Source organism: Dysidea avara, chromosome 6 (genome assembly GCF_963678975.1).
Source record: "Dysidea avara chromosome 6, odDysAvar1.4, whole genome shotgun sequence".
Taxonomy (NCBI): domain Eukaryota; kingdom Metazoa; phylum Porifera; class Demospongiae; order Dictyoceratida; family Dysideidae; genus Dysidea; species Dysidea avara.
Genome location: NC_089277.1, coordinates 39,891,669 through 39,906,968, shown reverse-complemented (window position 1 = coordinate 39,906,968; position 15,300 = coordinate 39,891,669). Strand labels below are relative to the sequence as shown.

At 37.4% G+C, this 15,300-nt stretch overlaps 2 protein-coding genes and 1 long non-coding RNA gene across 3 annotated transcripts in view; 2 read left to right on the top strand and 1 right to left on the bottom strand.

Moving 5' to 3' along the window:
- Nucleotides 1–634: 634 nt before the first annotated feature.
- LOC136259477 (uncharacterized) lies at nucleotides 635–7,871 on the bottom strand. Its single transcript, XM_066052965.1, has 14 exons — nucleotides 7,400–7,871; nucleotides 7,085–7,268; nucleotides 6,544–7,035; nucleotides 6,324–6,464; nucleotides 5,738–6,276; nucleotides 5,615–5,624; nucleotides 5,402–5,567; nucleotides 5,319–5,358; nucleotides 5,136–5,244; nucleotides 4,783–5,084; nucleotides 4,178–4,736; nucleotides 1,923–1,959; nucleotides 1,009–1,048; nucleotides 635–946 (listed from the first exon to the last, which is right to left on the bottom strand). Exons 1-14 carry the CDS (start codon nucleotides 7,429–7,431, stop codon nucleotides 814–816), a joined length of 2,784 nt encoding a protein of 927 aa, XP_065909037.1. The 5' UTR covers nucleotides 7,432–7,871; the 3' UTR covers nucleotides 635–813.
- Nucleotides 3,600–4,051, top strand: LOC136259010 (uncharacterized). Its single transcript, XR_010703153.1, has 2 exons — nucleotides 3,600–3,721; nucleotides 3,776–4,051. It is a non-coding gene; the product is annotated as an uncharacterized lncRNA (long non-coding RNA).
- Nucleotides 7,872–8,881: 1,010 nt separating the features above from the next.
- The window catches only part of LOC136258987 (uncharacterized), a 132,020-nt gene continuing 125,601 nt past the window's right edge, over nucleotides 8,882–15,300 (top strand). Inside the window, exons 1-2 of the mRNA XM_066052379.1 lie at nucleotides 8,882–8,944; nucleotides 13,944–14,019. The gene's annotated coding sequence lies outside the window, so the exon portion shown is untranslated. The remainder of the gene's footprint in view (nucleotides 8,945–13,943; nucleotides 14,020–15,300) is intronic.

Below are 15,300 nucleotides of genomic sequence, written 5' to 3'. Positions count from 1 at the left end.
TCCCATGGTAACAGTGTAGTGAGGTAGCTAGACAGTGTAGAGTTTGTATTACCAGAAACACATTTACTATAATGTGCACACACAAGTTATCTGTGTTCTTGAATTAGTAATGCCCCAAGTTTAACGTAATTAAATTTTCACAGCTTCTCTCTTAAAGATGACATATGTAGCAGGTAGTGAACTATATGGTACAAGCAGAGCAGCCAGAAAACTTGTGTATGTTTGCAAACTCTAAGTGTTGATGGTATCCAGTGACATGACATGAAGGTTTTCTCAGTATTGCATCATAATGTTTTGTTGTATTGAGAGCACTTTCAGTACTTCTAATAAAGAATTCTCCATTATGTGACCAGCTCTGCAAAAACCTGTATTAATAGGAACCTGGTGTTAACTGAGACAGCAGTCTACCAGCAACCCAGCTGTGGCCTTGGTCAAGGCTAAGAGAATTCCAACTGTTATCAAATCCACATAATATTTCAAGTACCCACACAGTCACCTTTGATGGCTGACACAGCTAACGCTAATCCTGAATTTGACTGAATAGCTAATGGTCACGCTAACTAATATGGTAGCTATCTGTGTCATGCATAGTTGTCAAACTAATGTGCAGCAGCACTAAAATTTTAAACGTTATGTTAGTGGAGTGTCAATATCAAAACATTTATGCGTACTGAAAATAATATCTACTGGTAAACATCACCACATGTAATGATTGTTACTGCCTTAATAGTTTCATTGAAGATGGGTCAACTCCTTTCTTAACTGAAGTCTTCTTCTTAGTTGACTTACTCCGGTCAGGTAGTAGATAAATCTTCACATATCTATAATACGATGAGATTCATACAACTTATCAGAAGGGTTGGACCAGTCAACTTTGTCCAGTGGTAGAGTGACCTCCCCCAAGAACAAGTTGTGCCTCCAAAAGTCATTATGCCACACACCCCACCTTGAGGGTGTGTTTTTTGACATTTGATTGGATACATTATACATGTAATGATTATCACTTACTTAGTTAATAGTGTTATCCCACTGAGAATTCCCATGATGACTGAAGTATACAATATAAACACAAGATTTTGACATTAAAACTCTCTGTTGATGTACGTATATATGGCATATGGACACACACAGCCAATCACTACCAGAGTTAATTATACTCTTAGATTAGTACACTTTGCAGCAAAAACTAGATATAATACTAGCATACAGCCATGTGCTGCCAAAGCAAAAGTTTTGCTCCACTATAACCTGCCCACAAGAAGGTTAATCTATAGCAAGGAGTGAATATTTTGACATTGAGACTTTGCTGAATGCACTGGAAAATTCTATATTGACCAGGTGGTGACTGGACAACATGTATAGTTACTACCAACTCCTTGACAACTGTACTATAGTAGTTAAAATAAGAAGTGTACTTTTGTGATGTAGCTAGTAACTATGTTTATGCAACATCAAATCTTTTATCATAGAGGGGGTAACAACAAACTTATCAGAACTGAGGTGTTGATGAGTATAAATGTTGTTGTACATTGTTGTGTTGTCATAGCCAATGCAGAATCCATTTTGTATAAATGATTTAGTTATTACGTAAATGTTGAGTTTCTAGGAATTATACACTTCCACTGAACTTTTCAGTGGCTTCTTATTGTAGAAGATGAAACTAACCTATGAAGAGCAACTAGTTTTATTTCTATGCAGGAGGGCTTTATCATGTTTTGAAACTTATGGGATGTATCTGACATCCAAATTTGACAATATATCTAGTTATAACATGCTGAAAGTGAACAATCATTAGAGGTGATATGTAGCCATTTGGGTATCATATGTAGCATTCTATCACCACACACACACACAAACACACACACACTAAACGCACACACTACACATCCAATATAATTACTAAGACTATAAACAAACCTTACCTATGTTCGTATGTGCCATTCCAAAATATTTAGCCAACTGCAATAAACACATTGTTTTCCAACAATTCTTTGACTATGTTGCTATATGCGGTATGTGTATTTGTGAACATATTTTGGAAAACCATACATTTGGGCACATGAAAAATTTGTGGAATGCTCAATTGAAATTTTCAGCAAATTTTTTAAAGTAATAAATTTTTTAGCATATTCTGATAAAGCAACTATTAAGCCTTCTTGCTACAAAATTTCATGCCCATAGCTTCTTTGTTCTAGGAGATACACTCAATTATATCAGACCATGTAGTAGTTTCACAGCTTCATTGTAGCTATAAAAAGAAAATTGGCCAATGTGCCCAAATGTATGGTTTTCCAAAATAGAGTCACATTTGTGAAAACAACTAAAAGCACAAAAATTGAACTTCCTAATTAAACAAACTAATTCTAAATGTATAGAAACACTCAGTCAAATATGTCATTGAAACAGTCAAGTGCACTGTAAGAATAATCATTTTAAAAATATTCAGGCAGTGCTAACAATTCAGGCAGTGCTAACAATTCAGAGGGGTGCTAACAATTCAGGCAGTGCTAACAATTCAGAGGGGTGCTAACAATTCAGGAAGTACTAACAATTCAGGCAGTGCTAACAATTCAGGGGGTGCTAACAATTCAGAGGGGTGCTAACAATTCAGGAAGTACTAACAATTCAGGCAGTGCTAACAATTCAGGGGGTGCTAACAATTCAGAGGGGTGCTAACAATTCAGGAAGTACTAACAATTCAGGCAGTGCTAACAATTCAGGGGGTGCTAACAATTCAGAGGGGTGCTAACAATTCAGGAAGTACTAACAATTCAGGCAGTGCTAACAATTCAGGGGGTGCTAACAATTCAGAGGGGTGCTAACAATTCAGGAAGTACTAACAATTCAGGCAGTGCTAACAAGGGTGATGTAACAAACTTATAAAAGACTAAGATAATTGGTTCATACACTGGGGCAACTCCCCCACAGGAAATTAGTCTTCTGAGAAAGCAGTACACAGGTCAAGTCTATTTTTTCTTATGGTATTAATGAAATCATTTAAAATACCGGTAATTCTGTAGTTATTGGCTGTTCTATTAGAGTATTTTGATCTTTTAGCAGCTTCAATTTAATCAAGCCTTTTAATATTCCTAAATATAGTTGAAGATATTATCCCTGGCTTCCACTTGCTCTTTCAATATGCATGCCAATAAATCATGACCGAATTTTGGAAAATCACCCTAATGGGCACATTTGAAACAATATATATTTAGTTCTGAAACACAGCATTAAATTCCTACCCATTTAAGGGTAGAATAAACCATAGATACCTTGAATTACTGCAAGAAAAAAATTAGAAATATTTGACAAGTGTTTTCTGCTATTAATAGTGTCTTCTAGTTGTAATTGTTTCAGGCACGACCATAAGGGTGTTTTTTTTTTTCAAAATTCAGTCAGAAATGCTACTGCAGTTGTAGAATAGCTAGTAGCTAAATTTTTGAGGCACCTCAAACGTCCTCTCCCACCCCTGCCAGGAGCTGATCTAGAATTTCACAAGAGGTAGTTATTTCCAGTAACATATGCAATATGTTTATAAGTGATACAGTGTTTCATTCCTTGATACAATTATTATGAGAGTAAAACTAGTGCTTGAGATATGTTTACATCATGTACACACCCCACAGTGAAAGAAAAGATCATACAAGGATTCTGTAACCCTCAGTCAAAGTTGCATATAGTGATTGCAACAGTGGCATTCGGTATGGGTATTGATTGTCCAAATGTGAGGCATATTATTCACTGGGGCTCCCCGTCAGACATTGAAATGTATTTACAGGAAACAGGTCGGGGTGGTAGAGATGGCCTACCAGCTACTGCCACGCTGTACAATATTTCTGGGGTTCAACACATTGAAGAATCAATGAAGTCGTACACTGCTAACAAAACTGAATGTAGGAGAAATCTATTGATGCAACATTTTGATGAAGTAGGTCTAGAATCTGACAATAAAGTAACTTTGTGCAAGTGTTGTGATGTGTGTGAGTTAATTTGTAACTGTAGTGATTGTACCACTTTTTAATGTAATACACAGTATCGGTATCCATCAGGTGTATGTGTTCAACTTTTGCATTTGTTTTGACATCCACTGTTTTAATGCTGTAATGTCTAACTGACGAAGCATGTTCAATTTAAAGTCTGAAAACTTTTTGTGTGATCGTCCTTCATTCATAATAAATACCTTTGATTTTTCTGTCAACTGAAGTAGCAATTTCTTCATGTCTTCTTTAGATGACTTTGTTGTGTGAGAACCACTTTCTTGTGGTACATTATTACTTCTATCAAAATTCTTTAAAACCTTTTCTGTTTTCCCAATACACTTTCCAATGCGTGTAACTGATGAATCAGCAATGTTCGAGCTAAGCCCAGACAAACAGTTCTTGCATTCTCTATTGAGATGTTCCATGTGGAGATCACATGAGACGTTTCTTCCTGGCAGACCATGCATATTTACAGTCCTACTCCATTTTAGTTGCATGGCCATGCGAGGAGAGAATAGGTATTTCTCTTGGGCTAACAATACAAATGCCTCAATAGAATAATTAGTCCTTCCACTGACTTTGAAGTAAAGTAAAAAAAACTTCCAGCATCGTAGGATACGTGTGCCATCAGCCTCCCGAATGGCATCTACAAACTCTAGATACAATAAACCCAGTGTTAACACCTCGCAGGCATATGAGAAAATTTTGTCCCTGTCTTCTGGTCTCTCTGTATCTTCACCATAGTTTAGATCTACATACCTGTGGTAAAATTTTATTGCATTATCATGATTAATTACGTACGTACTTTTCAACTACATTGGTAACTTCAAGTTGTAGTATGGTGTACCTGTCATCTTTGTTGAGGGAACAACAGTCATTACTGAATAGGACACTGACTGGTATGTCATCTACAGATGACATTTCAAATGCTGACATAGCAGCTGCAAGGATGTGTGCTTCAACAATAAGTGTAAAAAAATCTTCACACGCATTCATATTTCTGCTGGGGTCATTCACAACATTCCTCCGTTGTATTAAATTTCTTAACTGATACAATGTACCACCATCGCCACCTGAAGAACACTTGTACAATCTTTTCCAGATTACCTGCACACAACAGTGAGATCGGTCTACACTATAACACACATATACGCTTACACCCAAAAATGACATTTTAGCATGCCAATCTTCAGTAACACCAACAAGACCACCAAGACAATCAATTTCCCTCTCAGAATTACTGCGAATTCTATGACACCCTTTCACCCTTGCACAAGTCATTTAATCTCCACCTGCCATTAGATAATGGTGACAAAAATTAAAATACCATATCAAACATACTTATGATAATCATTAGAATTATAATGTTTATTTTTGTGTACTGTACGGAGGTCATATTAATCATTGATTCTACAATATCATACCTAGTAATACTTTTGAGAACTCATCATGAACTATTTCATCCTCTTCTCCCTCAACAAAAACTTTTTCTGTTGTTGTCACGGTTGGCACATATTTATGCAAAGATGATAGGATGTCAACCATTTCATCCAAATGTTGCTCTGACTTTAGTTCAATTCCAAGAGGTACCTATTCAATAAATTATAAGCTATGCATATAATGCATGCAAACAAAACATCCGTACCACTTCCGATCTTTGAGACATCTCAGCATAATATTCATGCGTAATGTGTCTTGCTATTCCTTTTCCAAGTTTCTTAAAATACGGGATATGCTTCATCAAAACACGAATAAATAACTATGTATAGTTTTCAATGATTTCTTTCTTGTCATTTTGTGATGGTAATAGTTTATCAGCGATAAACACTTCAGCCTTCTCACAACTCTCACTAAATCCACTAAGGTCTATCCTATCTCTGACAGCATATGTGTGAAAAAAATGAAATGAACGTGTTTGATGATCCGATCGCATGTCTCTTGGGGTAATGTTCTTATCAATGTTGTCTCCAACCAGTTTATATGTGATCTTTTTAGGTGACAACACACTGATACTTTGTTGGGAGGTGGACTCGTCATTGGGCAACCCATCTTCATCATTACTGCAGCAACTTGTTTCAGTTAACACTGATACATCTGGACTACATATTGTACTTTCAGTAAACCTTGTTGGTGAGCATGGAGGTGTGGATTGATAAGATGTGTCTGTTTCATCAGTTTCTACATCATGACTGGATTCATCATCAATGTATTGTGTGTTGTTTGGGATTGTCTCATCAGTAGTTTCCTTTAAATGAGCACTGTTAAATGCATCAAGAGCCTCAAATGCAGGTTGTTCATTCTAAAAATATCTTCAGATACAACAAATGTGTATAGTGACATTGTTACCTCAGAAGCAACCATAGAGTTTACAATAATCTCTTTCCATTCAACGACTTCCTTGTCAAATGTTTCACCAACGTGATCAAGGTAGATTAAAGTACGATACCGCGATAAGCACAGAAGTAGTTTTTGAAGCCTGTCATAAACCTTAGTGAAGGGAAAAGCAAAATACTTGACATTTAATACAACAATACACATTTACAATACTATTACCGCAGTTTTATACCTGTTTTCCACTGTGACCACTGTGTAACACTAGGGAGATAATACGTTGAAGAGCATTCATGTGAATGTTCCGGTGTCGTAATAGAACACCAGTACAAACACTAAACACAACAACATCAGACACACAGTTGCTTTTTCTCTGTATATTTCTTTTCTTACGTTTCACTTCTGTACATCCTTTCAAGATTGTATAAAAGGTTGGAGCAACACTCTTAACCTCTTCTGCCAGACTATTCCAGCTGAATTTTTCCATTTCTTCTATTGATGTTTCTCTTAACATTGAATTACTCTTTTTAGCACACAACATAGACATTTCACACTGTATTTGTTTTACCAGCAAGTATAGCACCCTCTGTCGAATTCTGACATGCTTTAATAAATGTTTGGCAACACTGATTGGCTTTTTTTGGGTTAGACTTCTGGCAATCCTTTTGAATCCTGATTTCTTTGTCATAACATGACAGCGAGTGTGTTTTGCACTTTTAACCAATACCTGATGTAGTCAATTCAAGGACTGTGTAATAGTCAAAATCATTACTTACCGCCACAGCTGGAGAAGTATCTGAGGGCTGAATTGTAGCAATCTTACGTCGCATTGGTGAGTCCAATTGACATCGTCTCTTTGGTGTTTCTAGTCCACATTGCAAGCCTGCAGTGGTTGCTGATCGTTTCCTTTGAGGTGTTAAGCTCAAGGAACCGTGCATACCAATATCAGCTTCTTCATTGCTATAAACAGAACATTACATATTTGTAGCTAGACTGTAACTACCAGTGCACCCAGAGATGGGCATCTGGCTAATATGGTAAGGCATGCATACTATGGCATACAAATTAAAAACAAATAACTTTGTAAGTACTTTAAATTTATTCCAAGTCTTTCTTTCAGCATATCCAAGTGGTACTTAATGGTTGATTTCGTTTTTGATAAATCGTCCTCTAGCCTTTTCAAGTTCTCCACTTTTCTAACACAAGGCTTATAAAGGAAAGAGTCCGGCCGGGCTGGAAAAGATTTTGGGCAAGGTTGAACTGTTGAGGCAAAGCTTTAATAAAGTTTCAGCTACTTCTTGAAGTCGATCTAACCGTCGCCTCTGATCTGCTCGTAGGGATTTAGCACACAACAAACACGCCATTTCAAACGCGCCAAAATGATGCAATTCGATTAGATTCCAGCAATTTAATTGCATTCCTGGTGATCACGGAAAGTGTGCAACAGTGACCAGACGGTTTATTTGCCGCCCCCACACAAACCGTCTGGCACGCGAGACTATAAGTTCCCTACTTGATACATCCGAAGATGAACACATTGAGTCAGCTATTCCCACAATTAGTACTTCGTTACTAATGACAACCAACAAGAACCCACAATCGATCCTTAAATTCGTTTTATCTTTCTTGGGGTGCGTTTGATCTCGCGTTTTATTACCTGCTGGAAGTGCCACCGATAACTTGTACAGCAATGGTAAGCTGCTAGCTTCAATTAGAGAAAGCATTCCGTTCCGTAGTTTAGTCCATCATTCCGTTCCGTTCCGTTCCGTAGAAGCCACTGAATCGATCACAACAGAATTATATTTTCTTGGGCGCGAAACCAGCCTGTAACCACTGTTATTGTACAGAGCTATGCTAGCGCGCGGCGCAGTTTCCTATCCAGGGGGGTATATTATCTATGGTGTAGCTACATACCGTACGCAAGGAAATTTTGACGTCAAAAAAATTTGACGAATTCAGACTTCAGCAGATTTGACGAATGAAATGTTGACGAAGTGAAGAAATTTTAGGCCCCTATTTGGTGATTATTAGTTTCTCATCCACCGCCCGCATCCTTCTTAGGCTACCGCATCATAGATATTAGAGAGATGACCGCATGGTAAGCCATTATTTACTCTGCGCATGCTCAGAATAACACGTGATACCAAACTGTTTTAATTTTTGTTGATGAACGCTACAATGCGCTATATATCACCAGGAGAACTGTTGTTTTCCTTAGCAAATTGCTGCAGTGCCAGTTGCAATCGTGCTCTATCGACTTCATCAAAGCAGGCTTTCAGTTGACTGTCGAAAAGCAGTTGGCGATCACGAAAAGTAGAATCAGCTGGTGAAGGAAATGTTTGTAGTAAGACAATTTGGACAAGGTCTGTACATCAGTGTGTTAATATTATAAAATAATGGCATAATGGTAATACCCTCCCGCCCGCATCATAATAATTAGAAAGGCTGGATGAGAAACTAATAATCACCGAATAGGGGCCTTAGGCAAAACCTGTACTTTTAAGGGCGCTTATAAACATTTGACGAATTTAAATTTGACGAATTAAACCTATTCGTCAAATTTTTTGACGTCAAAATTTCCTTGCGTACGGTAGATTATGGTGTGGAGTAGCGCCTTGACACTCTCTGGATGAATTGTGAGTTTAGCGAGATTGGATGTTTATTGTGAGTTTAGTGTGTTTCAAAGTACAGCGAGTGCTTGTGCCAAATAGATCCTTAACTTGAGGCTTGTGTGTTCGCCCTGGGCAGAGTGTATCATAGGTCCTGTATCTATACTGTATAATCGAGTGTATCTATGGCTGTATCCATAGATTATATACATCCCGTGCTGCATCCATACCTTGGAACGTGTAGATAGGTGTCCGGCACAAGCTCAAAGTGTCATGATAGTCTGGCGCGGCCGCCCCTTCGCAAATAGGAAGGGTCTGGGGTCGTACTTGTGCGAACTTACCAAAACTGGTGCGTCCAATCAAATCGCTTGCCTGCTCATTTAGTGACGTGGATATCCGTTTTGGCTAACTTGATAGGCGGAAAACTATGGCTTTTGTTTTGAGTCTTGTTAAATTAGAGCAACTTATTGTAAGGGAATAATAATGGCATATTAAAGAGTACGTTAAGTAGTCTTGTAAGTTAGAAGCGGTGAGTTTTTTTTTAGCGTTCCACTGGATATGATTATCGCAATAACTAACGATAATGGTGCAATCTAATTACGGAAAACCACGTCTCTCCCACTAATTACATTCCATTCGCACAGGTACACTGCTAGAGTCTCCAGACCCTTCCTATTCAGGATGATCTAACAGCAATTTCTAACTGGGCAAATTGTTGGCAACTGAAGTTGAATATAGCAAAATGTGAAGCACTGGCCATCACAAACAAATGAAAAACTGTTGGTTTCACTTATTGTGTTAATGGGCAATCAATAGCTTGGAACAATCATGTAAAATACCTTGGTCTGCTTGTCGATAGCAAACTGAGTTGGTCAAAGCACTGCAAGTATGTTGTGAAAAAGGCCACCAAGTCCTTAAACTACTTGCGATGTTCAATGTATGTATGTATGTAGCCGTGTAGCCAAGTGTGCAGCATACAAAGCAATTGTTCGTCCATTGCTGGAGTATGCCGCTGTTGTGTGGTGCCCACATACTTCAGGAGATATTAAATTACTCAAATCTCTGCAAAATAGGGCAGCTTGGTGGATTTGTGGCAGTTGCTGGAGTCCTCCAACAAACTCTTGGACCATTCCATCAAGTGATTGCTGCTCTCAGTTTAGTCTTCCAACCCTCCGAACAAGACATCAGTTTCTTTCTATATCTTTTCTTCATGATATTTACCATCAACGTACATCCATAAATTTCAATCGTCACTTTAAATTTAATACAGTCTTATCTACCAGAAGTCATCATTTATCATTGTGTCCACCTCAGTCAACAATCAATTCTCGTCGTGATTCATTCTTTATCAATACTGTCTTTCTATGGAATTCCATACCATTATACATTCTCAATGACTCCAACCCCAAATCTTTCCGGCATTCTTTATACTGTTATGTGTGTGTTGATTGATGTTTTGTATCTCTGCTTTTGTTTGTTTTTGTGTATGCCTTCCCTCGTGGTAAAATTGATAATAATAATAATAATATTTGTGAAGGGGCGGCCGTGCCAGACTAGTGTCATGATACACCAAACTAGCGATCGAACTAGCAAACGTGGTGTGAAAACCACAGATGCAAAGAGTGAATTATACTGCCAGGTGTTAGTTAATGGTCAAGACCACTATATGTCTGTATCGAGGGGTAGCCAACGCCTTGGGACTCTCGTACACCAGAGGAGTTAGGATATGATTTCATAACGCATACGATTTTTGCATAATGTAATTGAAATCCAATGATAATTGCATGATGAACTAATATACTAGCTACTTGTATCATTGTAGACGCCGAAGTCGATTGCATTTATTACTAGTGACTAAGAATACATCGAACAATATAACACAGATACCTGAAAATAAGATCAGATTTTATTCTAAATAATGCTCTATAATTTTTTTTCAAAGTTCATCGTAAAATCGCTGGAGTTCAATGAAGGTCATCACATGAAACAATTTCTACACTAGCGAATTACTATTTCTGACAATAAATCCAGCACTAAACTTCAAAGTTTACTAGAACCTACAGTACGCAAACGTCACGCAATAATTATTGTGACGTCATGTCCTACCTCCTCTGTTCGTACACTATTTGAGAAATCCAATAAATATTTAGAAACCGCAAATCCCGTTTCACTCCCAGAATGCACGATTAATAACTCTCTTATCACTAGAGGTCACAACAAAAGATTTGTTACAATATCTTCGACAGTTAATAGCTACAAGTTCAACTTTTTTCCACGAGTAATCCCTCAGTGGAATGCTTTACCAATGTCAATGCACCAACTCTACAACAATTCTTTACACTTGTACACCATGATCTCTTCAATTACTTTTACTTACTTAATTACTTACTTACATTCTAATTTAATTTGTAACTAATCATTGTACTATGCTCGTGCATATGAGTCTTACAAAAATATAATAATAATCCCGAATCACGTACCACATACGTTATTTTCGTTTCCATCTGTTCACAAGTTCAATTACGGAGTCCCACTTGTCAGAGTAACATGCTGGCTGCGTTACTCTACTTTTCTCTTGTCTTGTTCAGTTGTCCAGCACGTGCCTTTCTTTGTGCTGGGGGTGGTAGGCTAGGGCAGTCCATCTAGCCCAGGAAAAAAAGATTACGGCCGCCGATCTATACATGAAGTTCCGCCAAGTGGCGAGTTTTCTAATCCACGCTAAGTAAAACAAATGAAAGAGATCAATAATCATAATGGATATTTGAGTCAGGATCTAACTTGATGTATTGTCTGCAGGATTACCACTTCAAGCTCAGAGTCGCGTTCATGTGTAATGCTTGGAGATTCATGCTCCAGTGACAGCTCCATGTCTACCACCACGTTATTTGATTCTCCAAGGAATTCTCCACAGCTACTTCATGAGGTAGCTTAGTCTGGCACCGCCCGCCCCTTCGCAAAAAGTAACCTTACTTTTTGCGAAGGGGCGGGCGGCGCCAGACTTCATTCGAGTTACTCTAATATTATTATTATATTAATTGTAAGACTCATATGCATGAGCATAGTACAATGATTAGCTACAAATTAAATTAGAATGTAAGTAAGTAATTAAGTAAGTAAATTAATTAAGTAATTAAGTAATTGAAGAGATCACTGGTGTACAAGTGTAGAGAATTGTTGTAGAGTTGGTGCATTGACAATGACACTTGGTAAAGCATTCCACTGAGGGATTACTCGTGGAAAAAAGCTGAACTTGTAGCTATTAACTGTCGAAGATATTGTAACAAATCTTTTGTTGTGACCTCTAGTGATAAGAGAGTTATTAATCATGCATTCTGGGAGTGAAACGTCTATTAAACCATTTAAGATTTTATAAAGAACACATAATAGAGCAGTCAAGATTGAGATACTCTAATAGAGCAGTCACAGTATCCTTTGAGGAGCAGTGTAGCAAGCTACATATGTAGTTAAGATATAGTCTAGTTGGTAGAGGTCTAGTTGGTAGAGGGCAACTATTCCCAGCAGGTAATGACCTTTCTATTTTTTTTTTGGTCTTTACTTACAACTAGGCCATGGCATCACCAAGCTAGACCCCCAGCCCCCCTAAATATAGGTGTCTCCGCCGCCTCTGGTAAATACATCAAGATAAAATGATTATAATTACAAATATATTTGAAATACAGAAATGTTTTGAAATACTTAAATGTTAGGACTCTCGTACACCGTATTGGGTTTTTGCGTGGGCACTGGCTACCCCCTGGTCTGTATTAAGTCTATGGTCAAACCTCACAATGGATGAATAATTGATAGCTTTTAAACTCTGACCAGGGGAAAGGCACTAAGACTTCAACTGCAGTCACAGGTCCACATACCTGCGTGACATCATGCAATGCACCACTAAATAAGACATTTGCCGCATGTGATCAGGTGGGTCAGAGGAAATACCACATTATTTTTATTATTGATGTAAATGTTCAGGCCTATAGAATGCTGTTAGTGAACTATTGGCTTTTTTATGGAAGAGTGTGTACTGCATGCCAAGTAAGAATTGTCATTACTCATTTATATTTCTACTTACAAGTTGGGCTCGCTATAGTGTCTTTGGGGGCTGCTCATCATTAACAATGTTTAAACCAATTGTAATAGTGAATGTTCAATGTTTAATCACAAGCCACATTTGCAGAACTGTTTTAGTGCTTCCCTATTGCTGTATATCATGTTGTGGGCAAGAAGTTCATGCATATCTCAGAACGGTTTCACGCTACTGCAGATAACAGAGTTTAGTCATATTAGAGCATTGCTAGATACTTTTTGTTCACAAGAAAAGAAATATTTTGCCTATTAGAAGAAACATACTGTCTGAACCCAACAACCATTGTTCACACATGCAGTATGCACCAACCATACATAGACATGAGCCCAGTGTGCAAGGTGCTAATTTTATAAGGACTACAGTGTGCTTTAAAGTACATTACTCTATATAATTCATATGCATGTAACTAGCTGTTAAATGTAGCTTTCTACTTGATATGTAATTGTCATAGTATGCATCACGAAAAATGTGACCTCTCAGCTTGCCCTGTATTGTTGCCCACACAAAGTAATAATATGTGACCGAATTTTGGAAAATCACCCATATGGGCACGCGTGAAATAATTAGAATTTTCCTGTTTGATGGGTTGCTATTATGAGCAGAGGAGAGCTATAAAAATATTTCTAAGCTTATCTAGTAATTTAAGGTATTGAGAATGGCTTAAAACCATCAACAAGTACATTTGTACTATAAAGCTTGTTATTTGGTCTTTAAATATTTTAAGTGTCAAATGCACCCATATGGGTGATTTTCCAAAATTCGGTCACATATACCTGTACATATTTATAAGGTGTTCATTAAAAGTGTAATATTTAATGTATGTATGTATGTATATTTTTAAATTTCAATATGATACTTATAGAGTATACAACTGCATCATATCCATGCTTACATGTGTATATGTCAAGTAAAATTGTAATGTGTTATTCTCTGTAGTTGCTACTATTGGTACAGGTTAGCCTTTGAATCCAACCTTAGCCTTCCTTATCTACTGACAAAGCAGGTAGTACAGGTATGTAGGTAGTATGTGTAGTGTACAACCAGCTGTAACTAAGGATGTGTCTATTATGCCGGAATAATTTTGGGAATAATAGGTAGTGGAAAGAATGAATATTCCGGAATAATTGGATGAGTTCTAGGAATAATTAGTGCAAAATTATAAGTTTTTCTTGTAGTGTGATGCAAAAATCTTTTGTATACAACACTGAAACAGTGCAAGTGTAAAAACGGTTGAAAAGATCGAGATACTCTAATAGAGCAGTCACTTACTCTAGAAGAGCAGTCAACTTTCAGTCCATAATTCTAATATAGCAGTCACTTATATGAAACTCTAACTAATATGTTTAGTTTTTTGTTGTACGTTGCACCCATTACTGTAAACCAATTAGAAGCAAATATCTCTACTGTGCTGTGGAGATTCGAAATGCACAGTAGGGATATTCATTTATTATTGTTTTACAGTAATTCAACATTACGTACTAGCTACTCCTGGATCAAGATTGTTTCAGTACTTTTTATTGGAGTACTACACTGTCCCTACCCTAGTTTAAAATTCCTTTTTTTTCTTATATTTGTCTTGTTTTTGTAAATTCATGACCACTAACACCCTTGTGTAGATGATGCCAGGGCTGAGCTACACAACACTATACTGTAACTATAGGGAGGGCATACCTTAGTGTTAGTGTACAAAATACAGTATGGCATGCAAAGTATGCCAACTTAGGGGGTCTGGGGGCATACCGCCCTCCCCCCCCCCTCAAAAAGGAAATTAAGCCCTCTAAACTTAGTTATCTAGTGGCCTATGGTTCTGTATTATTCAGTGAACGGGTTAGTGGTATTTCAATCTTAAACTTTATAGAAATGACCTTCCGAATTAAATTGGAGGCTGATATTAAACTTGTAATAGAATAGCCACTATCGCTGAATAGCTTATTAGTGACTGTTCTATTAGAGTATCTCGATCTTGATGATTTAGTGTACTATTCCACTGGCAGAGAACCGTGACTGAAGGCTATGGCAAAGGAGGGCAGCTAAAAGGTACGACAATAGTGAATGCATTGTACGTATTTGTATTAATACACCAAAGGTTTCTTCTTAAGTGAATTTGAACTGTTTATGTGAAAGACATTCTGGGGTGATCTGAAGGCCCAACCAATGTCATTGTGAAAAGAAATCGAGTCAGATTTTTGGGTTATATTTTATCACGGCACCTTCATCGTCTCTATTATGAATATTAATGGACATCCTGACCACACACTTTAGTCTATGCATACTTTGCAATCACAGATGCAGT